The 16,346-nt window shown below is 40.3% G+C and overlaps 1 protein-coding gene across 1 annotated transcript; it reads left to right on the top strand.

Annotated features, from left to right (window-relative positions):
- The first annotated feature begins 595 nt into the window (after nt 1–595).
- Nucleotides 596–16,013, top strand: LOC127439902 (high choriolytic enzyme 1-like). Its single transcript, XM_051696203.1, has 4 exons — nt 596–601; nt 7,693–7,870; nt 8,230–15,172; nt 15,366–16,013. The coding sequence occupies exons 1-3, from the start codon at nt 596–598 to the stop codon at nt 8,439–8,441; spliced, it is 396 nt and encodes a 131-aa protein (XP_051552163.1). The 3' UTR covers nt 8,442–15,172; nt 15,366–16,013.
- Nucleotides 16,014–16,346: the final 333 nt, after the last annotated feature.

The following is a 16,346-nucleotide window of genomic DNA, read 5'->3' as shown; positions in this document are numbered from 1 at the left end:
GAATGGAAACTTAAAAGTAGAATATACTGGCTGTAGCATTGTTATCGGAGAAGCCAGTATTTCAACTTCGCATGTTTCCTAATTCTCTAATGAAATATTATGGTCATTTTATGATTTAGTACAGTAAAAATATTACATTTAGCACCTTTAAGCTGATTAGGGTTTTTCCAAAATCCCGTAACCATGACCACAGTTTCCAGTTGTAACTGTGTGTTAATTTTAAACTACATCCACCAAATTTAAGACTTTTAAGTTGACCCTTTGCTAAGCTCCTCCCCCTTGGTTACTGCTGCCTGCTCTGTGGAGCACTGCAGAACTCCCCACTGGAATGAATAGGAGATTGCCGTCAATGGCGTGGTATTTGACTAAATATTCTCATAAACGGAATGGATAATATTCTTAAGTGGGCTGGAATGAAGAGTGATATTGTAGTGCATATTTATCTGATGTTTCTCATAAAATAAATAGTTAAATTACACAGTAATTTTATTGAAAACTGTAGAGACTGTGTATCAGAATAAAAGGCAAACCATTATCACAGTCACTTGAAAAGAGAAAAGTGTCATTTGATGGTGATTACACACCTGATGATAACATGAGTGTAAGTGAAACCAACTGCTAATAACATCTCATAACACACTCACTATAGGGCTTTTCCCACTGGTGGCACTAAAGCCGTTTTCAGTACTTTTCCCCAGTACACTACACCGTCATTAAATCTAGTTTACATGAAGTGGCGGTACTGGCTTAGGCCCATACTTGGTGCCCTAGAGATCCGACGTGGTGCCCCCCTTAACTTACAGATTGCTGCTTGTGCTATTACACATAATTCTGCATTTCAAATGTAATCCTCCCCTCCTAGTTTTCATTGATGCAAAATCAGGGGCACTACTCTCCCATCGCAATCTTGTGAGCCCAGGGCAGGGTGGCACGATTTGGGGCACCTTTCACCCATCGCGAGTCAGGGGCAGGATGGCACAAATCGGGGCACCTTTCTCCCATCGCGATCTTGCAAGCTCTGTGCAGGGATGATCAATCAGGTACCCAGCCCCAGATAGCGTTGCTGCCCTAGACGCCTGCCTATATCGCCTATGCCAGGATCCGCTACTGATCAAGATGTCTTTTTTAAGTCAATGAGTGAGTATTTCGGTACAGTAATTACCGAGGTAAAGACAGTTTCAGGTTGGATATTCGACAGATATTCGTGCTGTCAAACCTCGATTTTTTATTATTATCTCTGTCTTGTTGCTGTATTGTTTGTGCACTGGAAGCTTCTGTCACCAAGACAAATTCCTTTTATGTGTAAGCATACTTGCAATAAAGCTCATTCTGATTCTGAATAACTTTCAAACCAGTTGAGCCACAGACTAAGTGTCATGATGTTGGAAAAATAACAAACGTGATATAATAAACATGAAAATGTGAGAAGCATTCCCTATACCTAGTTTAATTGGTTATGGAGCATAAACAAAGTACAAACTTTTTTACATTCGAATTTTAATAGCTCCTTAGTCATGAGCTCAAACAAGGGTCATAATGTTCATTGACTATCCTTCTATATTGCACAAACTTTAGTTGTTCCATTTTCATCTCACATGATTTTATATGCATTTTTTGAACCCCTTGTTTGAGGTCAGTATGTCACATGACCAAGGAGCTATTGAAAATAGAAAAATAAAAACATTCATATAAAATCATGTGAGATGAAAATTGACAAACTAAAGGATGTGCAATATAAAAGGGTAGTCAGTGGACAATTTGAACCTTGGTTGACCACAGTAGATCATATGACCAAGGAGCTATTGCAATTGGAAAGTTAAAACAAATCATGTAAAATCATGTCAGATGAAAATGGACAATGTAAAGGGTGTGCAACACAGAAGGATATTCAGTGGACATTCTGACCCTTGTTTGAGGTCAGTAGGTCACATAACCACGGAGCTACTGAATTTAGAAAGTTAAAAAAAATAATGAAAAATCATGTGAGATGAAAATGGAAAAACTAAAGGGTGTGCAATACAGAAGGATAGTCAGTATCAGTAGGTCACAAGACCCAGGAGCAATTTAATTTAACACATTTTAATAAATAATTCAAAATAGTGCAAGATGTAAATCTACAAAAACGATCTTCCATTGGGTCAGCTAGAAACAGTTTTTAAAGTTTTTGGAGTAATGGGCAAAGAGCTATGGAAATTTGGAAAATTATATTTGTCGTGACGGTCCCTAACTGCTTTTGGTGGACGTAAGGAAAACTACAGGCAAATACCCGGCGAATATCCAACCAAAAACTGTCTTTACCTCGGCACAGTAATTTATATTGAGTAATAAAAGCCTTTGCTGTAAAAGATCGTGTTGATAAATAGGTTTATAGTGCATTTTCCACATGTTGTTCGTTGAGTTCAGAGTGTGCTGCGTGGTTAAAGAGCGCTTTACGCCGCCTCTTCTCTCACTCCGGCTGCAGGCAGCACGAAGCTTTTAACCTGAAGACACAGGCTGCTGGAAACTGGAAAATGCTGCCTTCGGAGACTTTATAATGATATTTTAAAACTTCATTGATCCAAAAACACTGTTGCTTAAACCATTAACGGATAAGGCAGTTAAAAGTTCGTAAAAAACAGCCCTAAACAAACAAAAATGTAGCTCCGATGTTGTGTTGCAGTCTGTTTCCCCCAAACCCCGCGCCCGTCCAAACGGCGAAGGAAGCGCGCGTTCTCAAAAAGCTCGCCCCCGAGATGCTGTGCTCGTACCACGTTTTTTTTTTTAAAACTAGTTTTATCTGTAGGATGTTGTATTCTAAAAGTGAAAGGCAAATTTCATTTCTGTCTAATTATATTTTATAGTTTGTTGCGTTTTTATTTTTTAATTTTTTTTAATTTTTTTTTTTTTATGTCTTTATGAACACAACCACCTACTGTTATTTCTATCAATAAATCATATTATAATTGTGAGAGTTTTCATTTTGAATATTGTAGACTTTTGGAAAAAATGTGTGCTCACTCACTTAACTGTGATTTTATAGGCTGAATATGCGACCGTTCTCACAAGGCACAATACCTGGACATATTGATCATATTTGTCTTTTTTCCCTCTTAGCCCAGCATTTCTTTCTTTTTTTTTTTTTTTTTAGAAATGCAATTGCGTGATTTGACCACAAGAGAGCTTCATTGTCCACTTTAATTCAGATGTTTAGTGTAAACTAAATCTGACGGTTTTCTGTCCCAAGAAGTACACTTTCACAGCAATTTACAGAGAAAATGTCAAAAGAAATTGTAGATAAAAAATAACATCACACAAGTTTTTAGGTTTATCTTTGTCTTAAAACCCCCACATTATAGCAGGGGGAACGCATCCTGACAGCTGAACACGTTACTGTCAGATACTGTTCCCCCTGTGTTCAATAAGAGAGAAAGCTCATAAATGTGTCACATTCATACTGCTGACATGTTTCCCCACATCACATAGGTCCTGTGATTTTTAGCCTGCTATCACTAAATTTGTCCATCATAGCAGGGGGAACACATCCTGACAGCTGAGAACGTTACTGTCAGATACTGTTCCCCCTGTGTTCAATAAGAAAGAAAGCTCACACAAGTATTACATGGGATACTTTAATAACATTAAAAAAAAAAAAAAAAAAAAAAAAAGAAAAAAAAAAGAGTTTATCTGACTGTAACGTTCTCAGCTGTCAGGATGCGTAACAAACTAGTAGCCCTTAGTGTGAACTTTACATCCCAACTTACATGAGACCTTATGCACAGCTGGTGCAACCCTGCCTAGGACTGTAGGTGGGAAAGGGTGTTATGATGCTGTGAACTCTTTATTTACTATTGCCTTTACTATGACCTAAGAAAATAAATTAACATTCAGCAGTTATTCGCTTTAATTTACCTTGATGTTATTCATGTTAATTTAGGAATGAGGACTGACACAGTTTAATCCATAGTATGCTCTTCTCGACATGTATTTAAAGATTTTTGTTTGTTTGTTTAAGTGTACTTCTTAACAGCAGCATGGTCGTGAAGCCATTCTTGTATATAGCTTTTTTGTTGCTAAACAACTGTTTACAGTCCCACTGAGTTGCAGGGGTGTGCTGCTGACATGAAGCTCTGTTTGTCGCTCACAAGTATGTGTTTGTCCGTGTGTCAGAGCGAGAGAGAAGGGGAGGGGGAGCTCGACGGTGCTTTTCACAGATATTAAAAGTTATTTCGTATAATATAGAAACTGTTGTATTGATCAAGTCGCGGGGGTGTGTTCACATCAAGGCTCTGTTTATCACTCGTGACACGAGTCTGTGTATGTGTGTGCATGTATATGTATGTGTGTCAGTGTGTATGAGTGTTGGTGAGGCAAGAGCGAAAGAGAGAGAGATGGACTTTTCAACTGAAATTGAAATAAATGTAGGATATTATAGACATTGTTTGTTGTTCTTATCCGATTTACTTAACCAATGTGTTTGCTTTACATGGATATGATGCTGTGGAAGCCTGTATGGCTCTACGAAATAATTTGGCGAAGTGATATAGAACCGTTATGCAGTCAAGACCTGGAAATACTTCATAGCTGTGCATTTACTGGAAAATAATTGCACACCTTAGAACGTCTGTCAACCAATCAGAATCAAACATTCAACAGAGCCGTGGTATAATAAATATTGTAATAAATGTCAGTAAAAGGGCACTAGACATATCATACAAATGTAAATTATAGTCTGATTGCCATTTTTTCGTTCATGATAGTCTTTGCATTGCCATAAAAAGTGAATGGTATAATTCTTTCTACTGTATATGGTATCGAATGGGTTAATGTTAATGTGTTCTTGTGATCAAGCCTCTATTTCATCAGACAGAACTTTATATCTGTGTGTGAATCATTAAGTGGTTCCATAAATTGTATGAGATTGTCTGTAAATTATAATTTGACAGGTGGTGAAATTAATTGTAATGGATAGCATGGAGTAGGATTAATTTTGAATATTCCCACAGTTGTGAGGTTAGTATGATCTATTTTTCTCATTTATTCAGCTAGGGAGAACAAATATTTCTTCAGCTAATACATGAGAAACAATTACTTTGTTGATAATCAGTGTACCTTAGTTCATTTTAGTGGTGCTAAAAATGAATTGTTTGCGATCAGATTCTGGGGGGACTTTATAGTAATTTTGTATATCAATATTGTAAAGAACTCCCTCCTCTACCACCCCCACCAGAAATGAGATTTACTCCCCTATTTGCAATTGTGATGAATCAGAAAGTATTTTAGTTGTCAGCTTAAGGTGCAATCAGTGGTGATTTAGCAGAATGTAAATATGTGCACAATTAAAAATATTCATTATGTACTTTACATTAGAGTATATGTAAACTTTTCAAGCATTCTGCAGTGTAAAAGAAAATTGTCTTGCTTCTCATGAAAAGGGAAACATTTTATGTTAGTGCTTGTGTTTGTGCTTGAGTTGCAAAACAATTGAGGTTGGGATGAGGTTAGAGAAATTCAGTTTCAACTGTAGGCTTACGCAATGTATCAGTGATCCCAGAAACCAAACTTGCAGATAAAAACTAGACTCAGATATATAGAAATATACAGTACATGAAAATACTTCTGATGATGAATCACACATTCTTATTATTTACACTGGCACCCAAAAGTTTGGAATAATGAACATATTTTGCTCTTATGGAAAGAAATTGGTACTTTTATTCACCAAAGTGGCATTCAACTGATCACAATGTATAGTCGGGACATTAATAACATGAAAAATTACTATTACAATTTGAAAAAAATGTTCAGAACTTCTTAAACTACTTCAAAGTTCCCATCAAAAAATCCTCCACGTGCAGCAACGACAGCTTTGCAGATCCTTGGCATTCTAGCTGTCAGTTTGTCCAGATACTCAGGTGACATTTCACCCCACGCTTCCTGTAGCACTAGCCATAGATGTGGCTGTCTTGTTGGGCACTTCTCATGCACCTTACAGTCTAGCTGATCCCGCAAATGCTCAATGGGGTTAAGATCCATAACACTCTTTTCCAATTAACTGTTGTCCAATGTTTGTGTTTCTTTGTCCACTCTAACCTTTTCTTTTTGTTTTTCTGTTTCAAAAGTGGCTTTTGCTTTGCAATTCTTCCAATTAGGCCTGCACCCGAGTCTTTTCTTTACTGTTGTACATAAAACTGGTGTTGAGTGGGTAGAATTCAATGAAGCTCTCAGCTGAGGACATGTGAGTCGTCTATTTCTCAAACTAGAGACTCTGTTGTACTTATCCTCTTGTTTAGTTGTACATCTGGCCTTCCACATCTCTTTCTGTCCTTGTTAGAGCCAGTTGTCCTTTGTCTTTGAAGACTGTAGTGTACACCTTTGAATGAAATCTTCAGTTTTTTGTCAATTTCAAGCATTGAACAGCCTTCATTCTTCAAAACAATGATTGACAGACAAGTTTCTAGAGAAAGTTGTTTCTTTTTTGCCATTTTTGACCTAATATTGACCTTAAGACAGTTGGAATCCCCAATTCCCACTACTTAGTAGGTCTTCATGGTGGTGCGGCTACTCACCTCAATCCGGGTGGTGGAGGACAAGTCTCAGTCGCCTCCGCATCTTATCACGTGGCTCGCTATGCATGACACTGTGGAGACTCACAGCACGGGAGTCTCATGCTACTCTCTGCAATCCACGCACAATTTACCATGCACCACACTGAGAGCGAGAACCCCTACTCCTGACCATGAGGAGGTTACCCCATGTGACTCTACCCTCCCTAGCAACCGGGCCAATTTTGTTGCTTAGGAGACCTGGCTGGAGTCACTCAGTACGCCCTGGATTTGAACTTACGACTCCAGGGGTGGTAGCAGCATCAATACTCGCTGAGCTAACCAGCCCCCAATATATAGTGTTTGATATAATGGCAAGTGATTTTCTAGTATCAAATTAGCAATTTTGCATGATTATTCAAGGGTAAGGTGTTGGAGTGATGGCTGCTGTTAATAGGGCCTGTCTAGATTTGATCAAAAATGACTTTTTTCAAATAGTGATGGTGCTGTATGTATATTATACTTTGTGATCAGTTGAATGCCACTTTGGTGAATTAAAGTACCAATTTCCTTCTGAAACAGCAAAATCTTTACATTATTCCAAACTTTTTGGACCAGTGTTTCTATTATATGGACAAAGCATGGATACATCATCTTGTTTGTCACAGTCTCTCTCCCTCATGTTTCCCGGACTACATTTCCCAGTATGCACTGCCCTCATTACTGCCATCTGTTCCTGATTGTCCTCATCTGTTTTCCATTCCCTCATTAGCTTTTGTTTGTATAAATACCCTTTAGTTTTTGCATTTCTTTGTCAATTCTTGTCTGTTGTTGTTTTAAGTTCCTGTTTGTTGTTTGACTGTCATCATTTTTATTAAAGCCTGCACATAGATCCTACATCTCTTGTCTCATCTCAGCAACCATTCGTTACATTGTTTAAGACTATAAAATGTGCACAGTTTGCAAAGGGGAATCAACTAGTTTCTAAAATTGTTTTGTCCTTGGGGAAAACTCTACATATAAAAATGAAACAAAATCAGAAAGGTAGAAATCAAACTTAGTCTCATACAGTATACTGTACTTATTTAGTGAATATGCTCTTCCTTGTCACTGCCATATGTAGTGCTTGATTCCTGCATCTCAAGTTTCTTACAGTATGTGGGATCAATAGGTGCTACTTTTTTTGGGTCGTCGCATTGGAGGGCAGACTGTTTCTCTAGACCGTGCTGGCTGCATCTTTCTGGGCATAGTGCAGCATGAGCTACTTCACTTGCTGGGCTTCCACCATGAACAGAACCGCAGTGACCGTGACAGTCACGTCCAAATCCTTTTTGAGAACATAATTCCTGGTACATCTCTTTGACACATTTCACTATATTGTTGTGTTATAAACTAGAATCATCCTTCCTATTGTAGTTGCAACCCTCCTTAAGGATAAAGAAGTTTATGTTAAATGTTGAAATTTGAAAGGGGTAGAATGGATGACCACGTTAATGGGAATGTGTTTCAGATACATCTTTAACAGTGCCATTATTGACTTATTTTAAAAATGATTTAAAACTGTTCAATTTAGATTGCTATTCACTCTAACCGGGCAAGTTCGACAAAATCAAGACTAATAATCTGGATACTCTGTATCCAGTATGTAGTATGACTACATTTCTGTGATGCACTATGCAAGGAAAGTTATCCACAGTTTAGCCATAAATATACATTTTCTCTAGCCTGGATACCCCTCACACTGTGTGTGTGTGTGGTTTCAGGTTTGCCTTCTCCAAGAATAAGGAACCAACCATCATACCAGATCCTGATGGTAGTGTCTACATTGGCCGAGCTGAGAAGATGAGCACAAACGACATACCAAGTATTAACAGACTTTATTGCAGTGTGTTTAAAACCCTACCTTCTATTAATCCATAAAAATAAAAAAAGATGCCCTCTTCAATGAATAGCAGTGATAAGTATATTATGCTGTATGTTATTTCCAGAAGGGGACAAGCAGCACAATGGTGCATGCATGAATGTTGTTCCAGCACAATTAATCTGTTTTTCATTCATTTTATTTCTTACAGAACACTTATCAGATTGAGTGATGATGTTTTTTTTTGTTTGTTTTTTTTTTGCATTAAGTACAATGTGCAATTGTATCTAAAAAGAACATGCGTGAGCTCTGAGGCATGCGTGAGTTCTCACAATCTCGTGAGACAACGGGTGTGATCTAATGTGGCAGCGCTCTGCAAATAAAGAACCAAACAAGTTCAGACCGTTCTATTATCCATTATAATTTCCCTCACCTTTTTGAACACTGCAACCGAAAAATTTCATAGACGAATACTTTTACAAACTGTCTATCATGCCACAACCACAAAGGAAACAACCACACCAGGAGTACTCAGCGGGCTCTGAGGAGGGCTCAACTACAGTAGAGTTGGGTGTCCTGGAATCGATCAGTAACAAACTGGCAAATCTTGAACAGCTTCATCAAGACATTAAAGACCTAAATGCCAGCCTCAAACTTAGTCAATCCCAAACAGAATTGCTACAAAAAGACAATAATGAAATGCAGACAAAGATTACAGTACTCACAGCTGTAAAAGTATTCAAGCATTCTGCACTTAAGCTCCCGAAAGAAACCGTTAATAACATCACCTTTCACCGCATCGGATCCAAAAACAACAACAACAACACAAACGCTAAACGCCCACGACCCATCATCACAAAATTCAAACATTACAAACATAAAGAACTGGTAAAGAGTAAGTGTAGAGAACTGCAAGCAACTCACTTTGGACCTAATGAGAGATCCAGGAAAGATGGAGAATAGCCTACTCATCCCCATCATGAAACAATTCCACGAAAAAGGAAGAAGAGTTGCCCTTACCATAGACAAACATTATGTTGCCGTTCAACTTTACAGAAATGATGCTACATTCTGGTTATAAGCCTCAATAAGGAAACTTGTCTATAACATCGATAAATATAGCATATTAAAATGAACACCTGTCTGTCACTTTCAAAGTATGTAATTTGTGTATTTGTCTGAAAAGAAAGGCCAGGGAGCCATCCGGCCTGTCACTTTTTAGTCAGATTAGTCAGCATGCTGGTGATGGTCGAATAGTTAGGCACAAACCTATGATAATAGCCAGCCAGCCCCAGGAACTGTCTCACTTCCTTTTTGGTCTTAGGTCTCAGGCAGGCCGCAATCGCTGTGGTCTTATCAATTTTGGGGCCGCACCTGCCCATGACCCAAGTGGAAGCCCAGATACCATACTTCCACTCGCCCAATTGTGCACTTCTTTGGGTTTGCCATGAGTCTCGCCCGTCTCAATGACCTCAGGACAGCCCTCAGATGCCGCAGGTGCTGCTGCAAATCATTACTGAAAATGATGTCATCTAGATAGGTGTAAGCAGTGTGGGGTCTGAGGATTTTGTCCATGAGCCACTGAAACAAAGACCAACCAAACCCTGAACAAACCAAACGGAAGCATCACAAATTGGTGTAATCCGAATGGTGTGTAAAATGTTGTCTTTTCACAGGACATGGGAATTAAGGGGATCTGCCAATATCCCTTCGTCAAATCCAGTGTCGAATAAAAGTGAGCCGCGCCTAACCGATTGAGCAGCTCATCAATCCAGTACGCATAAAATGTATACACCGCATTGACTTTTCTATAATCTACACAGAACCGGATTGAGCCGTCACTCTTAGGAACCAGAACCACCAGGCTGGCCCAGTCACTGTGGGATTCTTCTATTACCCCCCTATCCAGCATGGCCTTTTATTATTACCAAACCACTTCTTTCCTGTGCTCGGGTAAACGGTAGGGACAACTATGTACCACTACCCCTGGGGTCGTTTCGATATGGTGCTCTATGAGATTCGTATGACCGGGAAGAGGCAAGAACACTTCAGAGAATTCTCCTTGCAACCTGGCAACCTCTGTGACTTGGGATGGTGAGAGGTGGTCTCCACAAGTGACCAGGGTGACACGATCAGTGGCTTTTAAGTTCACCTCAAGTATGAGCTCCTCCCTCTCCAGAACCACAGTTGCTGTTTGAAGGTCCCTCTCCCAATTTTCCCGTTGGACGTTGAGCACGCTGCATGGCCAACGGCCATACAATAATCCAAATGGTGAGAACCCCGTGGAGGCTTGCGGGACCTCTCGCACTGCAAATAATAGGGGCTCGAGCCACTCAATTTCAATCGTCTTTGTGCACATACTTACGAATCATATTCTTTAGTGTCTGATTAAATAGTTCGACCAAGCCGTCTTTTTGGGGATGTAAACGCTGGTCAGAATAGATTTAATCCCCAATAATTCTTACAGTTCGCGTAGTGTACGTGACATAAACGTAGTGCCCTGATCAGTGAGGATTTCTTTCGGAACCCACTCAGGAGATTATTCTGAATAGTGCTTCCGCAACACTTACCACTGAAATATTGCTCAGAGGCTCTGCTTCCGGATATTGGGTTGCGTAGTCAACCAGAACCAACACAAAGCGATGCCCGCGTGCGGTCCACTTTAATGGAAATTGAATAGTGACCGTCACTAAAGGTTAATATTGTATATCCCCGTGTACACACTTTACCTTCACCCGCTGGCCTGTATCCAAAGCCTTGGACTGAACCAAGCTTTGGTGAATGGAGGTTTGATTACAACCTGAATCCACCAAGGCTTGGTATGTACCCCCCTTAATACTCACAGGTATCCGGTAAGCTCCTGCTCGATCTGGGGTGGACTGTGGCACGTAGGGGATCTGGACCAATGTCTACACCTCCATCATGGGGCATCGGCCCTGGAAGTGCCCAGGCTCCCCGCAGCTCCAGCAGACCATCCCAGACTTCAAACCCACAGCAGCGGATTCACCAGCCTATGTGGGAGAGATTTAGGGCAAACCGGCAGGTTGAACGGTCCACGGGACTGGTTTTTGGGGCATGATTCCACATTTCTGGGGAACTGGAACAGGACAGGGGGAAGGAGAGGGGGATGGAGGAGAGAAAGAGAGAGAGGAAGAGGGCTCGCCGGCCCCCGGATATGCCGCCATATGTTCCTCAGCCAGCATGACTGCCTCGTCCAGCAACGCTGGCCGGTAGCACTGGACCCATTCCGCCGTCCCTTTCGGTAGTCGGTTGATAAACTGCTCCAGTCTTACCAGGTTGACTACTGCCACGGCGTCACATTCGGCTGCCAGCAGCCACCGCCGGCAGGGGTCATGGGGCTGTTGGGCAAAGGTAAATGGGTGGCCAAGCTCACGAAGTGTCAGCGAGCGGAAGCACAGGTGGTGCTACTCTGTGCTGCGGTAAACCCGTTACAAGATGGCTCACTTCAAGTCCTGATACCTCAGTGACTGGTAATTGTTGGGCTGCCAGTTGCCCTTCTCCTGACAGCAGTGGCAGCAGGCGGACCGCCCACTGGGACTCTAGCCATCCTGCTGCTTCCACCACACACTCAAACAGCTCCATGAAGGGGGCCTGGGTAGCTCAGTGGTAAAAGACGCTGGCTACCACCCCTGCAGTTCGCTAGTTCACTAGTTCGAATACCAGGGCATGCTGAGTGACTCCAGCCAGGTCTCCTATGCAACCAACTTCGGAGGGTTGCTAGGGAGGGTAGAGTCACATGGGATAACCTCCTCGTGGTCGCTATAATGTGGTTCGTTCTCGGTGGGGCACGTGGTGAGTTGAGCGTGGATGCCGCAGTGCATGGCGTGAAGCCTCCACACACGCTATGTCTCCGTGGAAATGTGCTCACAACAACCACATGATAAGATGCGCGGGTTAGCAGTCTCAGACGTGGAGGCAGCTGGGAGGCAGCTCCATGAATGACTCAGTGTCGTCCTCTGGTCCCAACCTGATGAGTGTGAAGTAGGCTATGGTGGGGGTGGTGACCGAGGTCGCGCCGGTGGAATCCTCCTGGGGTATCAAAATCTGTAGCACCTGCTGATCCTCTGCTTGAGCTTGAAGGATGACCTGAAATCGCTGCTCCTGTTCCTGGCGCACCTCAAGCAGAGCCTGATGTTGCGTTTGTTGGATGCTGGCGAGGGTTTTGATTAGATCAGCAAAGAGCGAATGACATAAAGGCGTATCTTCCTCCGAATTCCCGGGTTTCGGCACCACTGTAACAAGTCTCATGTTCTCTTCTCAAGGAGGAAGCAAGGGCCAGGTAAATATTCTATGCAAGTCTTTTATTTTACACACTTTTCAGTGTAACACAACAGGGTTTGCTTTTCAGCACAACACAAAACACACAGAACAACTCTGCTTCGTGTGTCTCCCTCCCCTCCGGTGGTCTGGATTGCCCTTTTATCCCTCTCCAGCTCTCACTGCAACACAAAACAGCTGTTAGAGATCATTTTCCACAGGTGTCAATATTTACCGCTCTTCCTCTCCCAGCCTCACTCTCCATAGACGTTGCTCATCCACGCCCACATCACCACACTGACATTCCACAGAAATCATGAAAAAATACATGGCTGAGTTTGGCCTTGGCAATAGCTGGAGACTTACAAATCCTACCTCAAGGGAATACACGTACTTCTCACCTGTCCATAAATCACATTCACGCATTGATTATTACTTTAACAAGTAATTAAAGATACGCACGCTTTAAACGCAATGATAAATCAGGAAAATATCTTGCCAACCTACTTTATCACAACAGAGAAAAAAAACACTCACACCTTCAATTAAGAACTTAGAGGGAAAGATACTCCATACTTTACAAGACATAAATGACACCTTTTGGATATTCTACAAAAATGTATACAGTAATAAAACAGAACAAAACTATAAAGACACTGTTATTTAAAAATATAATATAGTTCTACCCAGTTTAAACATAGCCCAAAGAGAATCACTAGAAGAACCAATATCAGAGAACGGATACAGAAAAGCTAGATTCATTTTCAAATAATAAATCTCCAGGTTTTGATGGTTATCCACTAGAATTCTGCAAACACTTTTTGTCAATCATATCGCCATTATTCTTGAGAATGATAACAGAAATTAAAAACACCTCCTCTATTCTACTTCACATGTATACAGCACTAATTTCAGTCTTAAACCTGCTTAAACCTAACAAATACCCAACATAATGCACCAGATATCACCCATTGTCTCTTATCAACATAGATTTAAAAATAATTAGTAAAGCTTGCATACCTTGAATCAGTAATTTCATGTCTTATCCATTCAGACCAAACAGGTTTCTTCAAGGGACGGCTGTAGCAGCCAATAATATAATAACTACCGTTAAAGTTGCAGTATGTAAGATTCAGAAACCCTTGTTATTAATGACACCTGTGGCGGTTAAGGGAACTGCAGCCAGCTACCTTTGCTCGTGCTCGTGCTCGTGACGTAATGTACAAAGAGTCTGAACGTGATTCACCGGCATTATGCTGACAGATGAGGCAGCATAATTAAAATTACAGTTATGATTGTTTTACTACAAACTTTGATACTGCATATTATATTTGGTGGATGATGACAGTAGCTGTTTATATAATAGGCTGTACATTATAAATATGTTGACAAAATTCAGTATTGATGTGATTCCATCACAACTGTCATTTTGATGTATCGATGCGCTATTGTTTTATAATAATAGATTTTATACATTTTCTGTATAATCAAGTTACATTACACTGATGAATGGGTCTTTTTGCATTGCTTGAACATTGTCTAGCATTCATTTCATGTGTTATTTTAGTTTACCTTGCTGAATAATTACAGATTAACATTGTTTATGTCAGTTCCTGTGAATCGGCATACCTCAAATATGGAAATATATATAAATAAATATAAAAATATCAGTTTCATAATATTTCATTGTTTTAATTTCAGGAATCCAGTTCAGAAATATATGCAGCTCCAACAGATGAAAGCAGTGACAGTGATGATAGAGGAAGAGGGAGGGCAAGAGGAAGTGGTCATGGCAGAGATGCAGGTGGAGTGCGGGGCAGGGGAAGAGGCAGAGCCTGGGGGAGGGGGAGGGGAAGAGCAGGAGCCAATTATGTTACGGAAGAGGACAGACTCCGGGTCACACAGCTGACTGCTGCCAGGACAGCAGAGATGCAGGCTGGTCAGACATAGATCTTTGTTTATATATATATATATAGGGGTGTAAAGGTACACAGAAGCCACGGTTCGGTACGTACCTCAGATTTGGGGTCATGACAGGTCCCAAATCCCAAATGCTAGGTTGCTTTTCATTTATTTTGAACAGACAGTAGTGCAAATTACAGTTTGTTCCACCTAGCAGCATTTAGTCCCCCCTGAGGTAGTTGGTACATTACAGCCTCCTTTAGTGTATTAAGCACTAAGCAGTAAACAGAATGCACTCTTGCATAGGCCATATTTTTTGTAGGGTTGATCAAAAACAAAAGGTATTTGGTCACAATCATCTACAAAACTGAAAAGCATCTCGTGTTATAAAAGTACAAAATAAATAGAATAATGAAAAGTAAAACTTGTGCATTAGGAGAAGCCATTCTTGTTCTGGGTTGGTGCATAGATGGTCTCTTCTTCTTGTGCTCTTTTCCTGTTGTGGCAGTTAGCAAACAGTGTTGCATTACCGCGCGCGCCTCCTTCTGGATTGGAGTGGATCGCCTGTGACTGACGTATTCTCATCTGACTGCATGCACCGAACCGTTATGTCAGTACCGTGACAGTTCGGGACGAATACATGTATATATATATATATATATATATATATATATATATATATATATATATATATATATATATATATATATATATATATATATATATATATAAACCAAAAATGAAAAGTCCAAAACCACTTGAAATGTGAATCAAGCCATTCTAAACAGATGTTACATTTCCAGAGAGAATTGCAACAACTGTCCCAGGAAGAAAGGGATGAAGATCTGCAGATGGTGGTCACACGTCTGCCAGGGGTTTTTCTGGACATTATGGATTACCGGAGAACAACAACAGGAGCATATGTTCAAAACAGGGGACAACCTGCTTGGTGCACCTGCCTGAACTGCCGGCTTATGCTGACAGATTTAGAAAACAAATGTAGTGGTGAAAATCCAGAGAGGTGTCTCAGCAGGAAGGCCCATATGGAACTTTATTGTATTGATGAGGGCATCCTACGTTTGGCAGACATGGAATGACATTCTTGCACTCACTGACAGACAGGACCCAGGGGTAGATAACAGAGAGTATCGGTACTCTGCATATCGCCAGTTCACCATCTGGCAACATGAACGTCTGGGAACCAGGAACAGGGTGGTAATACTGAGCTGCTGCGTGTGGCGAATAAGAGACAAATTCCCTGACCCCTTTAGCAACTATGTTGGCTACAAGGAAGCACCATTTAGGTGAAATTAAAAACTGTGTGTGGTATTCCTGTGTGTAAGTTTTTCCAACATAATTAATAAAAAACAATTATTTGTTCTACACTGTATTTTATTTTATAAAAGTAAAAAAAAACAACAACACAAAAGTATACACAATCTATATTTACAATGTCCATATATATATATATATATATATATATATATATATATATATATATATATATATATATATATATAGTATTTATACTATATATATATATATATATATATATTTATTTATTTATTTATTTTTTTACAAGCTTTTGTTAGCTTTAATAAATAAACGATTGTTCTATAAACGATTATTTTTTTTTTCTCCATTTGCTCATTTAGCAGAAGTCATCTCCTATATGAAAACAAAATAACAAGAATTAGGTACACAAGTATTTACCCAACCCATTCTGATAAGGCACAATTTCCAGGAAGTATTTGTTTTAGCTCTAGTCCTGCTCAGCTGATCCA

Source organism: Myxocyprinus asiaticus, chromosome 1 (assembly GCF_019703515.2).
Source record: "Myxocyprinus asiaticus isolate MX2 ecotype Aquarium Trade chromosome 1, UBuf_Myxa_2, whole genome shotgun sequence".
Lineage (NCBI taxonomy): Eukaryota > Metazoa > Chordata > Actinopteri > Cypriniformes > Catostomidae > Myxocyprinus > Myxocyprinus asiaticus.
Note: the sequence above shows the minus strand (reverse complement) of the source record. Positions and strands in the feature narration are given on the sequence as shown.

Coding starts and splice junctions, on each gene's coding strand:
- LOC127439902 (XM_051696203.1), top strand. Junction 7,871..8,229: donor TTTTGAGAACATAATTCCTG/GTACATCTCTTT, acceptor TTTAGCCATAAA/TATACATTTTCTCTAGCCTG.